This window comes from Neoarius graeffei, chromosome 8 (assembly GCF_027579695.1).
Source record: "Neoarius graeffei isolate fNeoGra1 chromosome 8, fNeoGra1.pri, whole genome shotgun sequence".
NCBI lineage: Eukaryota > Metazoa > Chordata > Actinopteri > Siluriformes > Ariidae > Neoarius > Neoarius graeffei.
The window spans coordinates 90,917,661-90,930,044 of NC_083576.1; the positions used below are offsets into that span (position 1 = coordinate 90,917,661).

At 43.1% G+C, this 12,384-nt stretch overlaps 1 protein-coding gene across 2 annotated transcripts in view; it reads left to right on the top strand.

The window, feature by feature from the left end:
* The first annotated feature begins 343 nt into the window (after positions 1-343).
* Positions 344-12,384, top strand: part of uba2 (ubiquitin-like modifier activating enzyme 2) — a 29,466-nt gene continuing 17,425 nt past the window's right edge. The window contains exons 1-11 of one of the 2 annotated variants that reach the window (XM_060928475.1): positions 344-577; positions 3,449-3,532; positions 3,617-3,687; positions 4,455-4,519; positions 4,635-4,735; positions 4,849-4,970; positions 7,049-7,116; positions 7,270-7,391; positions 8,376-8,499; positions 11,932-12,083; positions 12,265-12,358. In XM_060928475.1, the coding sequence (XP_060784458.1) occupies positions 434-577; positions 3,449-3,532; positions 3,617-3,687; positions 4,455-4,519; positions 4,635-4,735; positions 4,849-4,970; positions 7,049-7,116; positions 7,270-7,391; positions 8,376-8,499; positions 11,932-12,083; positions 12,265-12,358 (1,147 nt within the window). In that variant the 5' untranslated portion in view covers positions 344-433. The remainder of the gene's footprint in view (positions 578-3,448; positions 3,533-3,616; positions 3,688-4,454; positions 4,520-4,634; positions 4,736-4,848; positions 4,971-7,048; positions 7,117-7,269; positions 7,392-8,375; positions 8,500-11,931; positions 12,084-12,264; positions 12,359-12,384) is intronic. The other variant, XM_060928476.1, reaches the window with a different exon arrangement.

Below are 12,384 nucleotides of genomic sequence, written 5' to 3' on the forward strand. Positions count from 1 at the left end.
AAAAAAAAGAAGCCTTTATTTGTATCTACAATTAATCCATTTCCTGTATTAGTGTGCTTGGCGCCATTTTGAAATATGAATAGTGTAGCTAGGAGACAGGAGAGAGAACTGGGCGGGGCGTACGTGAGTCAAGCGATTAAGCACTGCAATTTTATTGGCTGATGCAAATTAAATATTGATAATATTTAAAGCATATAGAAATTTTAACTATTATGTGAGGAATAAGTCGAATTTTTGTACAGTTGTACAGATCTAAAAACACCGTCCAATAAGAGGTCTATTCGTCATTGTGACCTGCTAGCCAATCACAACACAGGGGGCGGGTTTAACGGAAAACGGGTAGGACATAGCAGTTCAGTCAACTTCTAACCGGCGGCCACCGAATCAGAATTCCTGAGTTCACGCGCCAAAAACTAAGTCAGCTGAATAAACCATGGCGGTGAAACTGGACGGACCGCTCTGTAAAGAGCTCGCCGACTCCGTCTCCTCCTGTCGGGTGCTGGTTGTTGGAGCCGGTGGCATCGGCTGCGAGCTGCTGAAAAACCTCGTCCTCACCGGCTTTAAGAATATCGAAGTGGTAAGCGAGGAAAAGCGCGTCGGCGGGTTCTTTGTGCGGCCTAAAACGTGGGCGGAATCTTAAATCACTCTACAGTCAACATTTAGGGTACTACATCGTGCGCGGGCGCTGTTCTTTCTGTCCCCTAGATAGTGTACCTAGGTAGGGAGGGAGGAGTTAATTTGGGGTGCAACCTAACTTAGTTCGAGTTAGCATTTTTTCCTAGCATCACCAAGGAAATAAACATTAACACACATTTCTTCATTATCATTATTTAGTTATTTTCACTGACTTGGGTTTGTTTGTCGTGTTACTAATTAAAAAAAATAAAAAGTGGTTAAAAATTACGGTCTTTAAACTGAATGGCAATTGAACTTTAGTTAGCAATTAGCTAGCTAACAAAAACATCCACAGATAAACTCTCTCTGACGTCATTGCATTAATGTATTATAGACTCTGTCTCTCTTTTAAAGTATATTTTTATTTTTTATACTGAATGACTACATAACACAAATAACTTCTGAACTGAAATGTGAGCTGTGTGTGCTGGTTAAACGGAGCAGCTAAGCTAATAATAAGCTAATGTTAACCTGCTAGCTGTTTCATGATCTATAGAATTGAATAGAATAGAAGTGGTGGTTTGTTTAAATTTGCATATTTCACTTCAAACTTTTCCAGCTTCAAAATACAGCACAGAGACTTGACTTGTGTAAGAATATTTTATTGTGTGCACACATGCAGTACAGCACTATGCAGTGTGTTTTGTGTTATTCTGCTAAATTTCTCACAGCATTAACATAAAAATCAATCAGAACTACTGATTTATGACTGCTAAGTGCTCATATCTACACTTCCCCCCACACTTAGACACAGAATTTTAGAAAATTACAAACGTGATAAAAGTGTAAAACTGTGAGGCGAGTAGATCACCAATCAGACTGCGAACTTCAGGATTCTGAAGCCTGGAATAGAAAAAATATCAGATGTGAGCAGAGAATCTGACTTTGAAATGTAAGGAATAATACAACGCACTTAACGGTTTTAACGACATACAAAAATCTCCACGCTGGAGTGTGTTATTGCAGCGATAAACGTGTGTTCCATCACCAGCATCTCCTGTTCTGTCTGGCAAACCTACTGCACATGACCGTAACGGTTACAAAACACTGACACTGGAGACTCCTTCCTTCCTTAAAGGGGAACACATATAGAGTAAATATAACAATAAAACACACATTAACGAACCTTATTCAAGACTTACAAAAGTTTTTTGTTCTAAGGTTGGAAAGTTATAGTGTTTTGAAAGTAGCTCGAGCAAACTATTTCCGCAGTTTGAACAGCCCACCATGATATTCAGGGTTTTTTCTAGAAAAATTTAGTATGAGGGTGCTCACCATGGCGAGGGAGCGAAGCGGGGGGGATGGTGCCAGTTGTCGTCGTCGTCCCCCCCCCCGCCGTGCAAAGCCTTTGAAAAATGCTCCAATGGGACATTCTGAGGCTATCTGAGAGGGAAATTGTAACAAATTGTCTGTCAACATTGAAAAAGAAAGAAGTAATCATCTTCTGCCCCGGACAGTCTTTGGCTTTCTTCCATTTCGTGCCGCGGGATGACATCTTTAAATGCCCAAGTGTCAACAAAAACAACTCGCGAACTACTTCTGTCAAAAGCTCCCGCGCCGGTGGGTGAAAGGTCATTCAGTCTCGAGAAATCTCACTCTGCAAGTCAGCTGACCTTGTATGTAACCCATGTCAAATCTCACGAGAGCAGCCGCGACAAGTAAACAACTAAACAACATGGCACCTCAGTCTGGAAAACGCCAATTCGGATTGTTTTTGCACCGTCTGGCGGTGTATCTGCTATGATTGGAATATTTTTGGAGCAATTATAACGTATTTGATGATCAGACACATTGTCACGTGGCGTTGCTGGGATGTTTTCACGGAGTCGGTAAGGGGGCGCACGCCGAAAGTAAGAGGGCGCAGCGCCCCTGTTCCCCCGGTTTAGACGAAAGCCTGATATTAATTTTATCCAATCAGAATGCACGTTCATTTTCTCTGCGTCACACTCATGACGTATGTATGTGCCCAGTTGTGTTGGCTCATTGAGGTTGGGAATAGCACGTGTAAAATGCCTGTTTCTGCCTCTTGCGACGATTTCGCAAGTCCACGGGTGGCGCCTATCTCATTGCAGCAAATAAATTCTGCTGGACTCGTGAGCAACTCGACGTTACGTTTTCCGCACGAGCACCACGCCGTGTCACCTGCACGCAGACGCTCTGCCCCACGCTCGCCATGCCCATGAGTCTCATCCTCGCCGTCATCCGAGCTTTCTTCTCTTATTTCATCACCGGAGTCGAGAGTACCTCTCCTAGGTTCAAACTGGTACCCTTCTAAGCCGTAGCCTGCTTGCAGTGTGTCTTGCGGGATCTCTTCGTATGATTCGACAGAGCTGTTGCTTTCACTTGATGCGCCCGACGCCATGATTACACGCTTATCTCCTCTATTTCGGAGAGTTCCGCTAGTGCAGTGGGTAGCGCTGACGTCACGGTCTTTTAAAAATGGCGACTCTTGTGCAGTTTAGCGTATAAAGTATTATATTTACAATTACCAAGATATTTCGTTGTTTTCTAGTATATAAATTTTTGATAGAATACTTAAGAATACGTTACTTTGTCACATCAGCAACTGTATATATTATATTTGGTACCCCTTTAATGTGACATTTTCAGAAACTTCATATCAATGAAAACCTGTTTATTCTTCACCTTTGTCAGTGTGGAGCGTCTGCTGTACCAGTCCCCGTGTATGACCTGTGACTATAGAAACAATAGAACGAGCGCAGCTTTCACTCCGTGTCAGTATTAAAATGTTTACTCTGCTGTTTCGATGCAGATCGACTTGGACACGATCGACGTGAGCAATCTGAACAGACAGTTCCTCTTCCAGAAGAAGCACGTCGGGAAGTCCAAAGCGCAGGTACGTCCATTCATCTCTCTCTGTCTGTTTTAATCTCCGCTACTACATGGCGTGCGCTGATTGCTTAATTAATTTGTGTTCCAGGTCGCTAAAGAAAGCGCACTGCGCTTCTGTCCTTCTGCAAACATCACGGCGTATCATGACAGCATCATGAAGTGAGTCAGTGACGTGATCACAGCTTCTCGTTCAGTCGTTGTTATTGGTTCACGTATTTCTTTTGCTCTTTGATCCTGGACTCGTGAGCCGTCCCGAGGTCTGATCACCCAACATTTATTTCTCTTCTTCTCAAACATCTTTTCCGCCGGATTTAAACCCTGATTTTTATTTGTACGCATGTTGATCACCAGTTAAATGCAAAACACTTTCCCGACACCCCTCGTTTACATCTAGTGACACCCACAAAACTCCATAAAAGGTCACATGTGCAGACAGACACACAGCTGAGAGCATGAAACGGACGATCGAGCGAAAGTGTGAATTGTGGAAGTAATTTTGACTCCGTTCTATACCAGTAATAATAAGCTAGAGTTACTTTTTTTTTTTTTTAATGCTTGAGCAAACAATTTCATAATAAATCAGTTCACATCCAGGTTCATAAATGAGGTTCGTTGTTTGTCCCAAATCTCCAGAACGCACTGTTTCTGTAGTGTAACAGCATCTCAGTTCAGTAGCTCACATTTACCAATAAATAAATAAACATGGCACGTTTGATTGATTCAGTTCCTGCAGTTGAGTTGATTCGGGGTCGAATTGCTTTCTCACTGAAATCGGAAAATATGGTTTAATCAAAACTTGGATTAAATGTGTCCGTGTCTGTTAATAACATGAACAGCCATTCAGAAAAAGTTAAAACGGTTAACATGAATGCTTTTGAGACACCGAAGACTGTTGAGTGTAACATGAACTTCCGTGTTCCTCGTAGTCCAGACTACAACGTGGAATTCTTCAGGAAGTTTCAGCTGGTCATGAACGCTCTGGATAACCGAGGTATAAAAATTTACTCTATATTTCAACTGTACATGAGAGAGAGAGAGACAGAGAGAGAAAATACTCTGTTTTGTTGTTCCCCAAAACCTGATCGTGGATCGTTTGCCATTTCCAGCGGCCCGGAATCACGTGAACAGGATGTGCCTGGCAGCAGATATTCCTCTGATCGAGAGCGGGACGGCGGGATACCTTGGTCAGGTCACCGTCATCAAGAAGGTGAGATGATGGTTTGACATCATTAACGTTTACTTAATTAGATAATTGACCTGTGTGAGCGGTTGTGCACGGTACAGCATCTTTGATTCAGTGTTCCTTTTTCTCGCCTGCAGGGGGCGACAGAGTGCTACGAGTGTCAGCCCAAACCCACACAGAAGACTTTCCCTGGCTGCACCATCCGCAACACTCCCTCTGAACCCATCCACTGCATCGTCTGGGCCAAATACCTCTTCAAGTACGTCCTCTCGTAGCACTTCATGTACACGGCTTCTCTTTAGAACAGCGAGTTTAGGGGTTTTTTTTACGTTTTGTATTACAGAACGTTCCACCAACTAAACGTGTTAAAGGAGAACTGAAGGCAAACTTTTTTTTAATCAAAATTCTCTCTCATTTTATTAAATATCGGAATGCATGTTTGATCGCTATTTTGTCGCTGCTATAGCAAGTTATGAGTGTGTGAAATATGCTCTGTAATGTATCAGTCCGTATGTCAAAGCAACGGCTGTAAACGAGATTCGTTGAAACCTGTGCGAGACATCGTAGGACGGAAGTAAAACGTACAGCGCAAATCCAAGTGGCCAACATCTGCCAACGTTCCCTGTGTCCGAAATCGCTCACTCGTTCACTACTCCCTATATATTTGGGAATTATTATATAGAGGACTATACAGTGAGCTCATTGGTAAAATGAAAAAACTCTTTCGGACACTAGTCCGTCGTGCTGTTATTTACGTGATTACTGTCGCACGATTAAAACGTGCCAGATCAGTCGGCTGGTGGGTTTCAAAATAATAAATACACGCGTGTGTGTTTGTGATAAATCCATATTATACTGAGCGCATTTCCCACATTAATCAATACACAGTACCTGCAGCTTTCAGTTCTTTTAAATCAAGGCTGAATACTTTCTTCTTTGCCGCTGCCTTTTATTAAATCACATTTGAGATTTTTAATTTGATTTCTTTCAGCGCGACCGCAGTGCATGATGGGATATATTGCTTTGGTCAGTGACCATCGTTGTACACTACTTTTCGTGATGCATTGTGGGATACTTTGAGTGCACTATACAGGGTGTAAATAATCCTCACTAAGGTTTCAGACAGGGCGGCACGGTGGTGTAGTGGTTAGCGCTGTCGCCTCACAGCAAGAAGGTCCGGGTTCGAGCCCCGTGGCCGGCGAGGGCCTTTCTGTGTGGAGTTTGCATGTTCTCCCCGTGTCCGCGTGGGTTTCCTCCGGGTGCTCCGGTTTCCCCCACAGTCCAAAGACATGCAGGTTAGGTTAACTGGTGACTCTAAATTGACCGTAGGTGTGAATGTGAGTGTGAATGGTTGTCTGTGTCTATGTGTCAGCCCTGTGATGACCTGGCGACTTGTCCAGGGTGTACCCCGCCTTTCGCCCGTAGTCAGCTGGGATAGGCTCCAGCGCGCCCGCGACCCTGTAGAACAGGATAAAGCGGCTACAGATAATGAGATGAGATGAAGGTTTCAGACAGCACTACAAAATGGCGTCCTCACTATACAGTGCCCTTTATAGTGAGTAGGGAGCGATTTCGGACACGGATTGTCCAAAGACACGCGCGCCGTCTTTCGAATGCTGGCGTAATCAAGCCGGAAGTTTTGTTTGTTTTGATAGCGATCAGGAAAGTTTGAAAAAAGTAGGCAGTAATCGTCATTTAAACTTGTTTTTGTGCAATACTTCGTTTGGGAAAACAGTTTTCAAAATGGCAGCACTGACACTTCACGTTTCGAAGTCTCGTGAAGATCGTGCGGATAAGCGACGCCTGCCGTGGACCAAACGAACTAAACTCAACTTGGCTAAAAACCGAACAGGCCGATAAGTATAATATTTAATTGCAATTAGTTGCCAATACGAGTCACGATATAAGGTTACTAAAACCGAAAACGTAATTGAATAACACGTTAATTAAGAAATAAAGCAAGTTTAAAAATGACTTCAGTTCTCCTTTAAGTCCGAGTTTACTTTAGTGCTTGGAGCCTTAAGTCCTAATATTTTTAGAATCTCTGGATATCAAAATAATAACAGAATAAAAGAAGCACGTTTGTAATATGGATGGATGTTTTTGCGATGCACAATATGGATCGAAATGTTTGTGTAGCACCACGTTGTTCTAAAATGGACATTTTATACAAGTACACAAATCAAATTAGCTAGCGATCGACTGACAAAAGAATTCATTTAGTTGTCTTAAAGGCTGAAGACGCCTCCTTTTTTGCAGTCTGGATCCCGTTGTGGTGATGTGAAGCTCTAGTTTGGGTATAGTTGTGTCAAGTGATGAATTGTGATGTTTTATCAGTCAGCTGTTCGGCGAGGAGGACGCGGATCAGGAAGTGTCCCCCGACACGGCCGACCCCGAGGCTGCATGTAAGGAACTCCGTCATACCTTTTTCCATTACAGGCTCTGTGTTTTGTCGTCTTTGATTACTTCTGTAATCCTGCTACTAAATCTCTTACTTCTACGTCGCATAAATGCAATCTTGTGGCCTGATTAACTCACTGTGCGTTCTTGTGTTTTAGGGAATCCTGAAGAAACGGCAGCCCGAGCCCAAGCTTCGGATCAAGACGGAGATATCAAGCGCGTTTCTACTAAAGACTGGGCTCGCTCGACGGGCTACGACCCCGTCAAACTCTTCAACAAGGTGAGAAGAGCTAGACAAAGTGCTGGAAACGGGTGAATTGAAAAAAAATTGTTTTTAGAGAAGCTGTACGTATCCTTTACGTTTCAGACTAATTCTTTAAGCAAGTGTAACTCCAGACTGCATGATAGAAATGTTTTTCCTGTTTCAGTATTTTCACACAGTTGCCACCACGTAGCCTGCTTATTCACATCACGCGGGTTATCTGCTTCTGTTAAAGTGCACATCACGGGTAAATTCAGGAGCGAGATCAGTGTAATTCTACATTTTATATTAAACTTCGGTCAAATATCTGTAACATTTTGCGCAGTTTTTTTTTTACCTTGCGCAATACCAGAAAAATTCAGTTGAAATCGGGCCATTTGAGGCGAATTGGTCCGCCTCTGAAAAAACTCGGCATTTGGATTTCCCGGGAAACATTGATTTTCGTGACGTCGCGTGCGGGCGCCTCTTTCTGAATCCTACGTCAGCGCTGGTTTGTTTATGAGAAACCGACCTGGTGGTTTTCTGCAAATTTCTTCAACGTTATCGTGTAATTATTAAAATGGTTAACAGATGTATCGTAGGAGGGTGTAGCAACACCAATCATGATGGGATTAGTACCCATCGTTTCCCAAAAGACCGGACAATGAGAGAGAAATGGGAGCGCTTGGTCTACACAGGCTGTGCACTGAAACCGTACAAAGCTCGCGCAGCCTGCTGGCGCTTCCGCAGGTGACGTCACGAATCTGGCTGCAGACTCGCTTGGGATTTTTCCAGACGCGTTTTGTTGTTTTATTTTTTTCTGCTGTAGACAAATGGCCTTGTGCAAAATTACCCTTCTGGATGAGTGTGTAAAGGGACATACTTTCATATAAAAAAAACGAAATTGGTCCAGAATATGCACTTTAACCTAACGAGCTTTTGGTAATTAATTATCTCTGACGGCTGTTTGAAGAGCATGATTTGATTCTCTAAGTCAGCTGACTTTTCTCGTCATTTCCTCAGCTCTTCAAAGATGACATCATGTATCTGCTGACCATGGATAAGCTGTGGAAGAAGAGGAAAGCGCCCGTGCCGCTGGACTGGTCCGAAGTGCAGCAGCTTGGTGAGGTGTTTCGTAGTAAACAGTGTATGTATAATTACTGCCTTTTTTTTAATTAAGGGTTGTGTGATTATCAGTGTTTTTCTAGTTGATCTGTAATTCAGAAAAGGATTCAGAGTTACAGTTAAATTTCATTTACGGTATCTTCTGTAAATGCAGTTAAAACGCTGATAACAGCAAAAACAAACACATAAATAAACACACTTTCACGGGTTATAATTTACATTTCCAGCATCAGTTTGTCTTGAGGTTATTCTGCAATGACACATAAATCATTGTAATACACGTGGAAAAAAAATAAATACTTGATTCATACATTTGCATAGCCAAAAGTATGTGCACCCTGGACCGTCACACCCATATGACCTCAAACATCTCATTCCAGATTTATTCCTCCTTTCTTCTTGTAATAAGCACCATTCTTTTCTTCTGGAAAGGCTTTCCTCTAGATTTTGGGGCGTAGCTGTGGGGAAGAGCATTAGTGAGATCAGCAGGGTGTCCGCGGAGTCTAAAAAAAGTCTAAAATTACACATTTTCAATTTTAGGCCTAAAAAAGTCTAAAATACAGAGGTATTTTGTAGCCTGGGAAATCCCATGCTGCTTTGCACAATCGTTCCGATCTGAAAAGACAGCATGGAAACTATGGTCTAAAGGCTCGCCTGAGTTAGGGAGCCAATCAGAGAGTGGGGAGGGGTGGAAAGACGGTGACGCGTACTACTCGACAAACGGAAGCTTGTAGTTTATTTGGGACTGTTTTACGGATCACATTTAACATGGCGGCGACCGATACGAACCAAACTTTCGATCAAGCTTTATTTTTTTGTCTTGCACAAACAGCAGTAATCGTTCAGTGCCATTGTTTTCCTATTTTTGTTTTGCCTTCTCTTTCTCTTTCCTTCTCTTCTTCGTCGCTCTAACTACGTCACCGGGTACAACTGCCATGATTGGCCATGGGCTACGTATACGCCAAATGATAGACATTCGCAACGTCCAATAAACGGCCGTTGACAATCGTAAACCACACCTCCCCTACGAGAAATTCAATAGGCGGATTCCAGACCATATTTCACTTGTGATATGGCCTGGTGTTAACCAGACTAGATATTTTGCACTGTTGGTCTAAAATCTCATTTGGGTAATTTAAGATCTAGGTTACGTACAGAATTATTCTGCACGTAGAAAATCTTCCCGGAAGTTCCTTTCAGCACCTAGATGTCACCTGGGATTGGTTGGCATCTCGGTGCTGAAAGGAACTTCCAGGAAGATTTTCTAGTTTCGGTTGTGTTGCCAGATTGGGCGGTTTTAAGTGCCTTTTGGCGGGTTTTGAACATATTTTGGGCTGGAAAACGTCAGCAGTATCTGGTAACACTGCCGGCGGGAAGATTTCCTGGTTCCGGTTTACAGCGCTGACTCAGTTCGTGTAATTGCTGGTGTTGCGTAGGCTACCGTGTAAGCTCTGTCAATTTCAGCAACAAATTAAAAATAGAAGCGGACGAATTGGTTCCTAAAAGAACTAGTAAGGGGTCAGTCATCTGGCATTTTTTGGATATCACAAGGAGGACATGGAACAGCAAATGCCAATTTGTAAAGTGTGCAAAAAAACCTGTCATCACGAAAGGCAGCAGCACTACGAATATGTTCCATCACCTGAAACTCACCCGGTACAGTATGAAGAGTCTCTTAAACTCTGAACTACTTGCCCACGAGCTAAACCCCCCCACGAGCTAAACAAATGACCCTAGCGGCCTCGTTCTCCAAAGCCCCCCCATATGAGAAAACGAGTCAGAGATGGAGAGCTAGAACGGATGCAATCACTAACGTCATTGCCGAAGACATGATCCCAGTTAGTATAGTGGCTTCCAAAAATTACTAAACACACTCGATCCCAAATATGAGTTGCCTGGTCGCAGACATTTTACAGAGAAGGCAATACCGGAATTATACACATCTGAGAGGCAGAGCCAGAAAACATTCAGTTCAAAAATGTGCAAAGAGGAAAATGATGTTTTGCAGATCTCTCTCTTCTCTCCCTCAATCTCTCTCTCTCTCTCTATTGTGAATGTTCCAGTGGTTCTCAGTAGTCAGGTTAATAGCTTGGAGATCTATTTTTTAAAATAATTTAATGAAAGAGCACTTTTCTTATTTAGGCTAAATGTCTCTCAGTGTTGAGCTGCACTTTATTGATTTGAGCAGCTCTGTATTGTGTTGCCCCTTTGTTGCAATTTTCAAGATTGTTTTTGCAGTTTGTGCCACATCTTTGTTAAATAAAAATAGTCTTATTTCAATTCAATTGTGATTAATCACTCACATGAAAATGTAAAACGTGTTGTTGAAAACCACCTGTAAAGTTAACCAAGGATGTTATTTAATCTGCAGGGATTGTAGTGAAAAGAGTAAAAGTTAGATTTCATGGGGTCCTTTAGAGGAGATTTAAATATATCGAGATGTATATCGTGAAATGGAGAAAATGTATCGGGATATTCATTTTTTCCCATATCGCACAGCCCTATTGTCACGGTTTGTAGCAAAATGGGCAAATGCGAGTTTAACGACTGCTGGCTTGAACGCAATGATTCCGTAGACTGGTTAAAACATGTCCCAAACAATCCGTTTGAGGCGTACTGCACATTGTGCAAAAGAACACTGAAACTCCACACCCTGGGTGTAAAGGCACTGGAATCGCACGCAAAAGCGGAGAAGCACCAGGCTGCCCATAAAAGTCTGCAACAATCACATGCCGTCACTCAATTTTGTTCACCGTTGTCAGGTCCAAGCACATCTCGAGACGGTGTATCAGCGAACTCCGTGCGAACTGTAACGTTACAACACACAAACCGTACGGAATCGAATGCCTCATCCTCAAGTGATTTGCGGGACGTCTTTGGCTCCACTCCAACTTAGTTCCTCATTAATGCAAGAGCGCACCCTGGGGATGTAATGAGGTCATTGGTGAATGATGATAAATTTTGTTATTTCGAAAGTAATTCAGACTCTCCCAATTTTCTTTTTTTTTTTGTGCGGCATAAGTCTTAAATTTAACCTGTTATGGTCTTAAAAAGGTCTTAAATTGAACTTGTTCAAGCCTGCAGAAACCCTGGATCAGGCACTAAGTTGAGTGAGGAGGTCCGAGATGCATTCAGTGTTCCAGTTTATCCCAAAGGTGTTGAGTCCGGGCTCTGTGCAGGACACTCGAGCTCTTCCACGCCAAACTTGACATACTATTGAGCTCGTTTTGTGCACAGGGGCATCGTCATGCTGGAACAGGTTTTACCGATGAAGGGAAATTGCAATGCGATGTCTTAAGGCATTCTATACAGTTGTGAGCTTCCAGCTTTGTGTCAATGGTTTGATGAAGAGCCACATATGGGTGTGATGATCGGGTGTCCGCGTGGGTTTTGCCATGTCGTATACTTTAAGCCCCTATAGATTTTGACTGTGTGTGTGTGTGTGTGTGTGCAGTGAGCAGTCAGGACGAAGTGTGTGGTACAGGGTTGAAGGATCAGCAGGTGCTGAGCGTGTCGGGTTACTCTCAGCTCTTCCAGCACAGCGTCAATACACTCCGCTCACAACTGGCTGAGAAAGGGGATGGAGCCGAGCTGGTTTGGGACAAGGTCAGTGTATGGATACACAGTGTTCAGTATACAGAACATGATCACTCAGTCTCTTTCTCAAACACATTAAGTCTGATAGGACAGGGTGAGCAAATGCACGCATGCGCGCACAGTTATTTTGATTGAAATGTTATCAAAAGGGAGCACTGGTCATGGTAAACACAACTCTCTCGGTTGCCAGGACGATCCTCCAGCCATGGACTTTGTGACAGCGGCCGCCAACCTGCGCATGCACATCTTCAGCATGAACATGAAGAGCCGCTTTGACGTCAAATGTGAGTGTGTACGTGCACCACAGCGT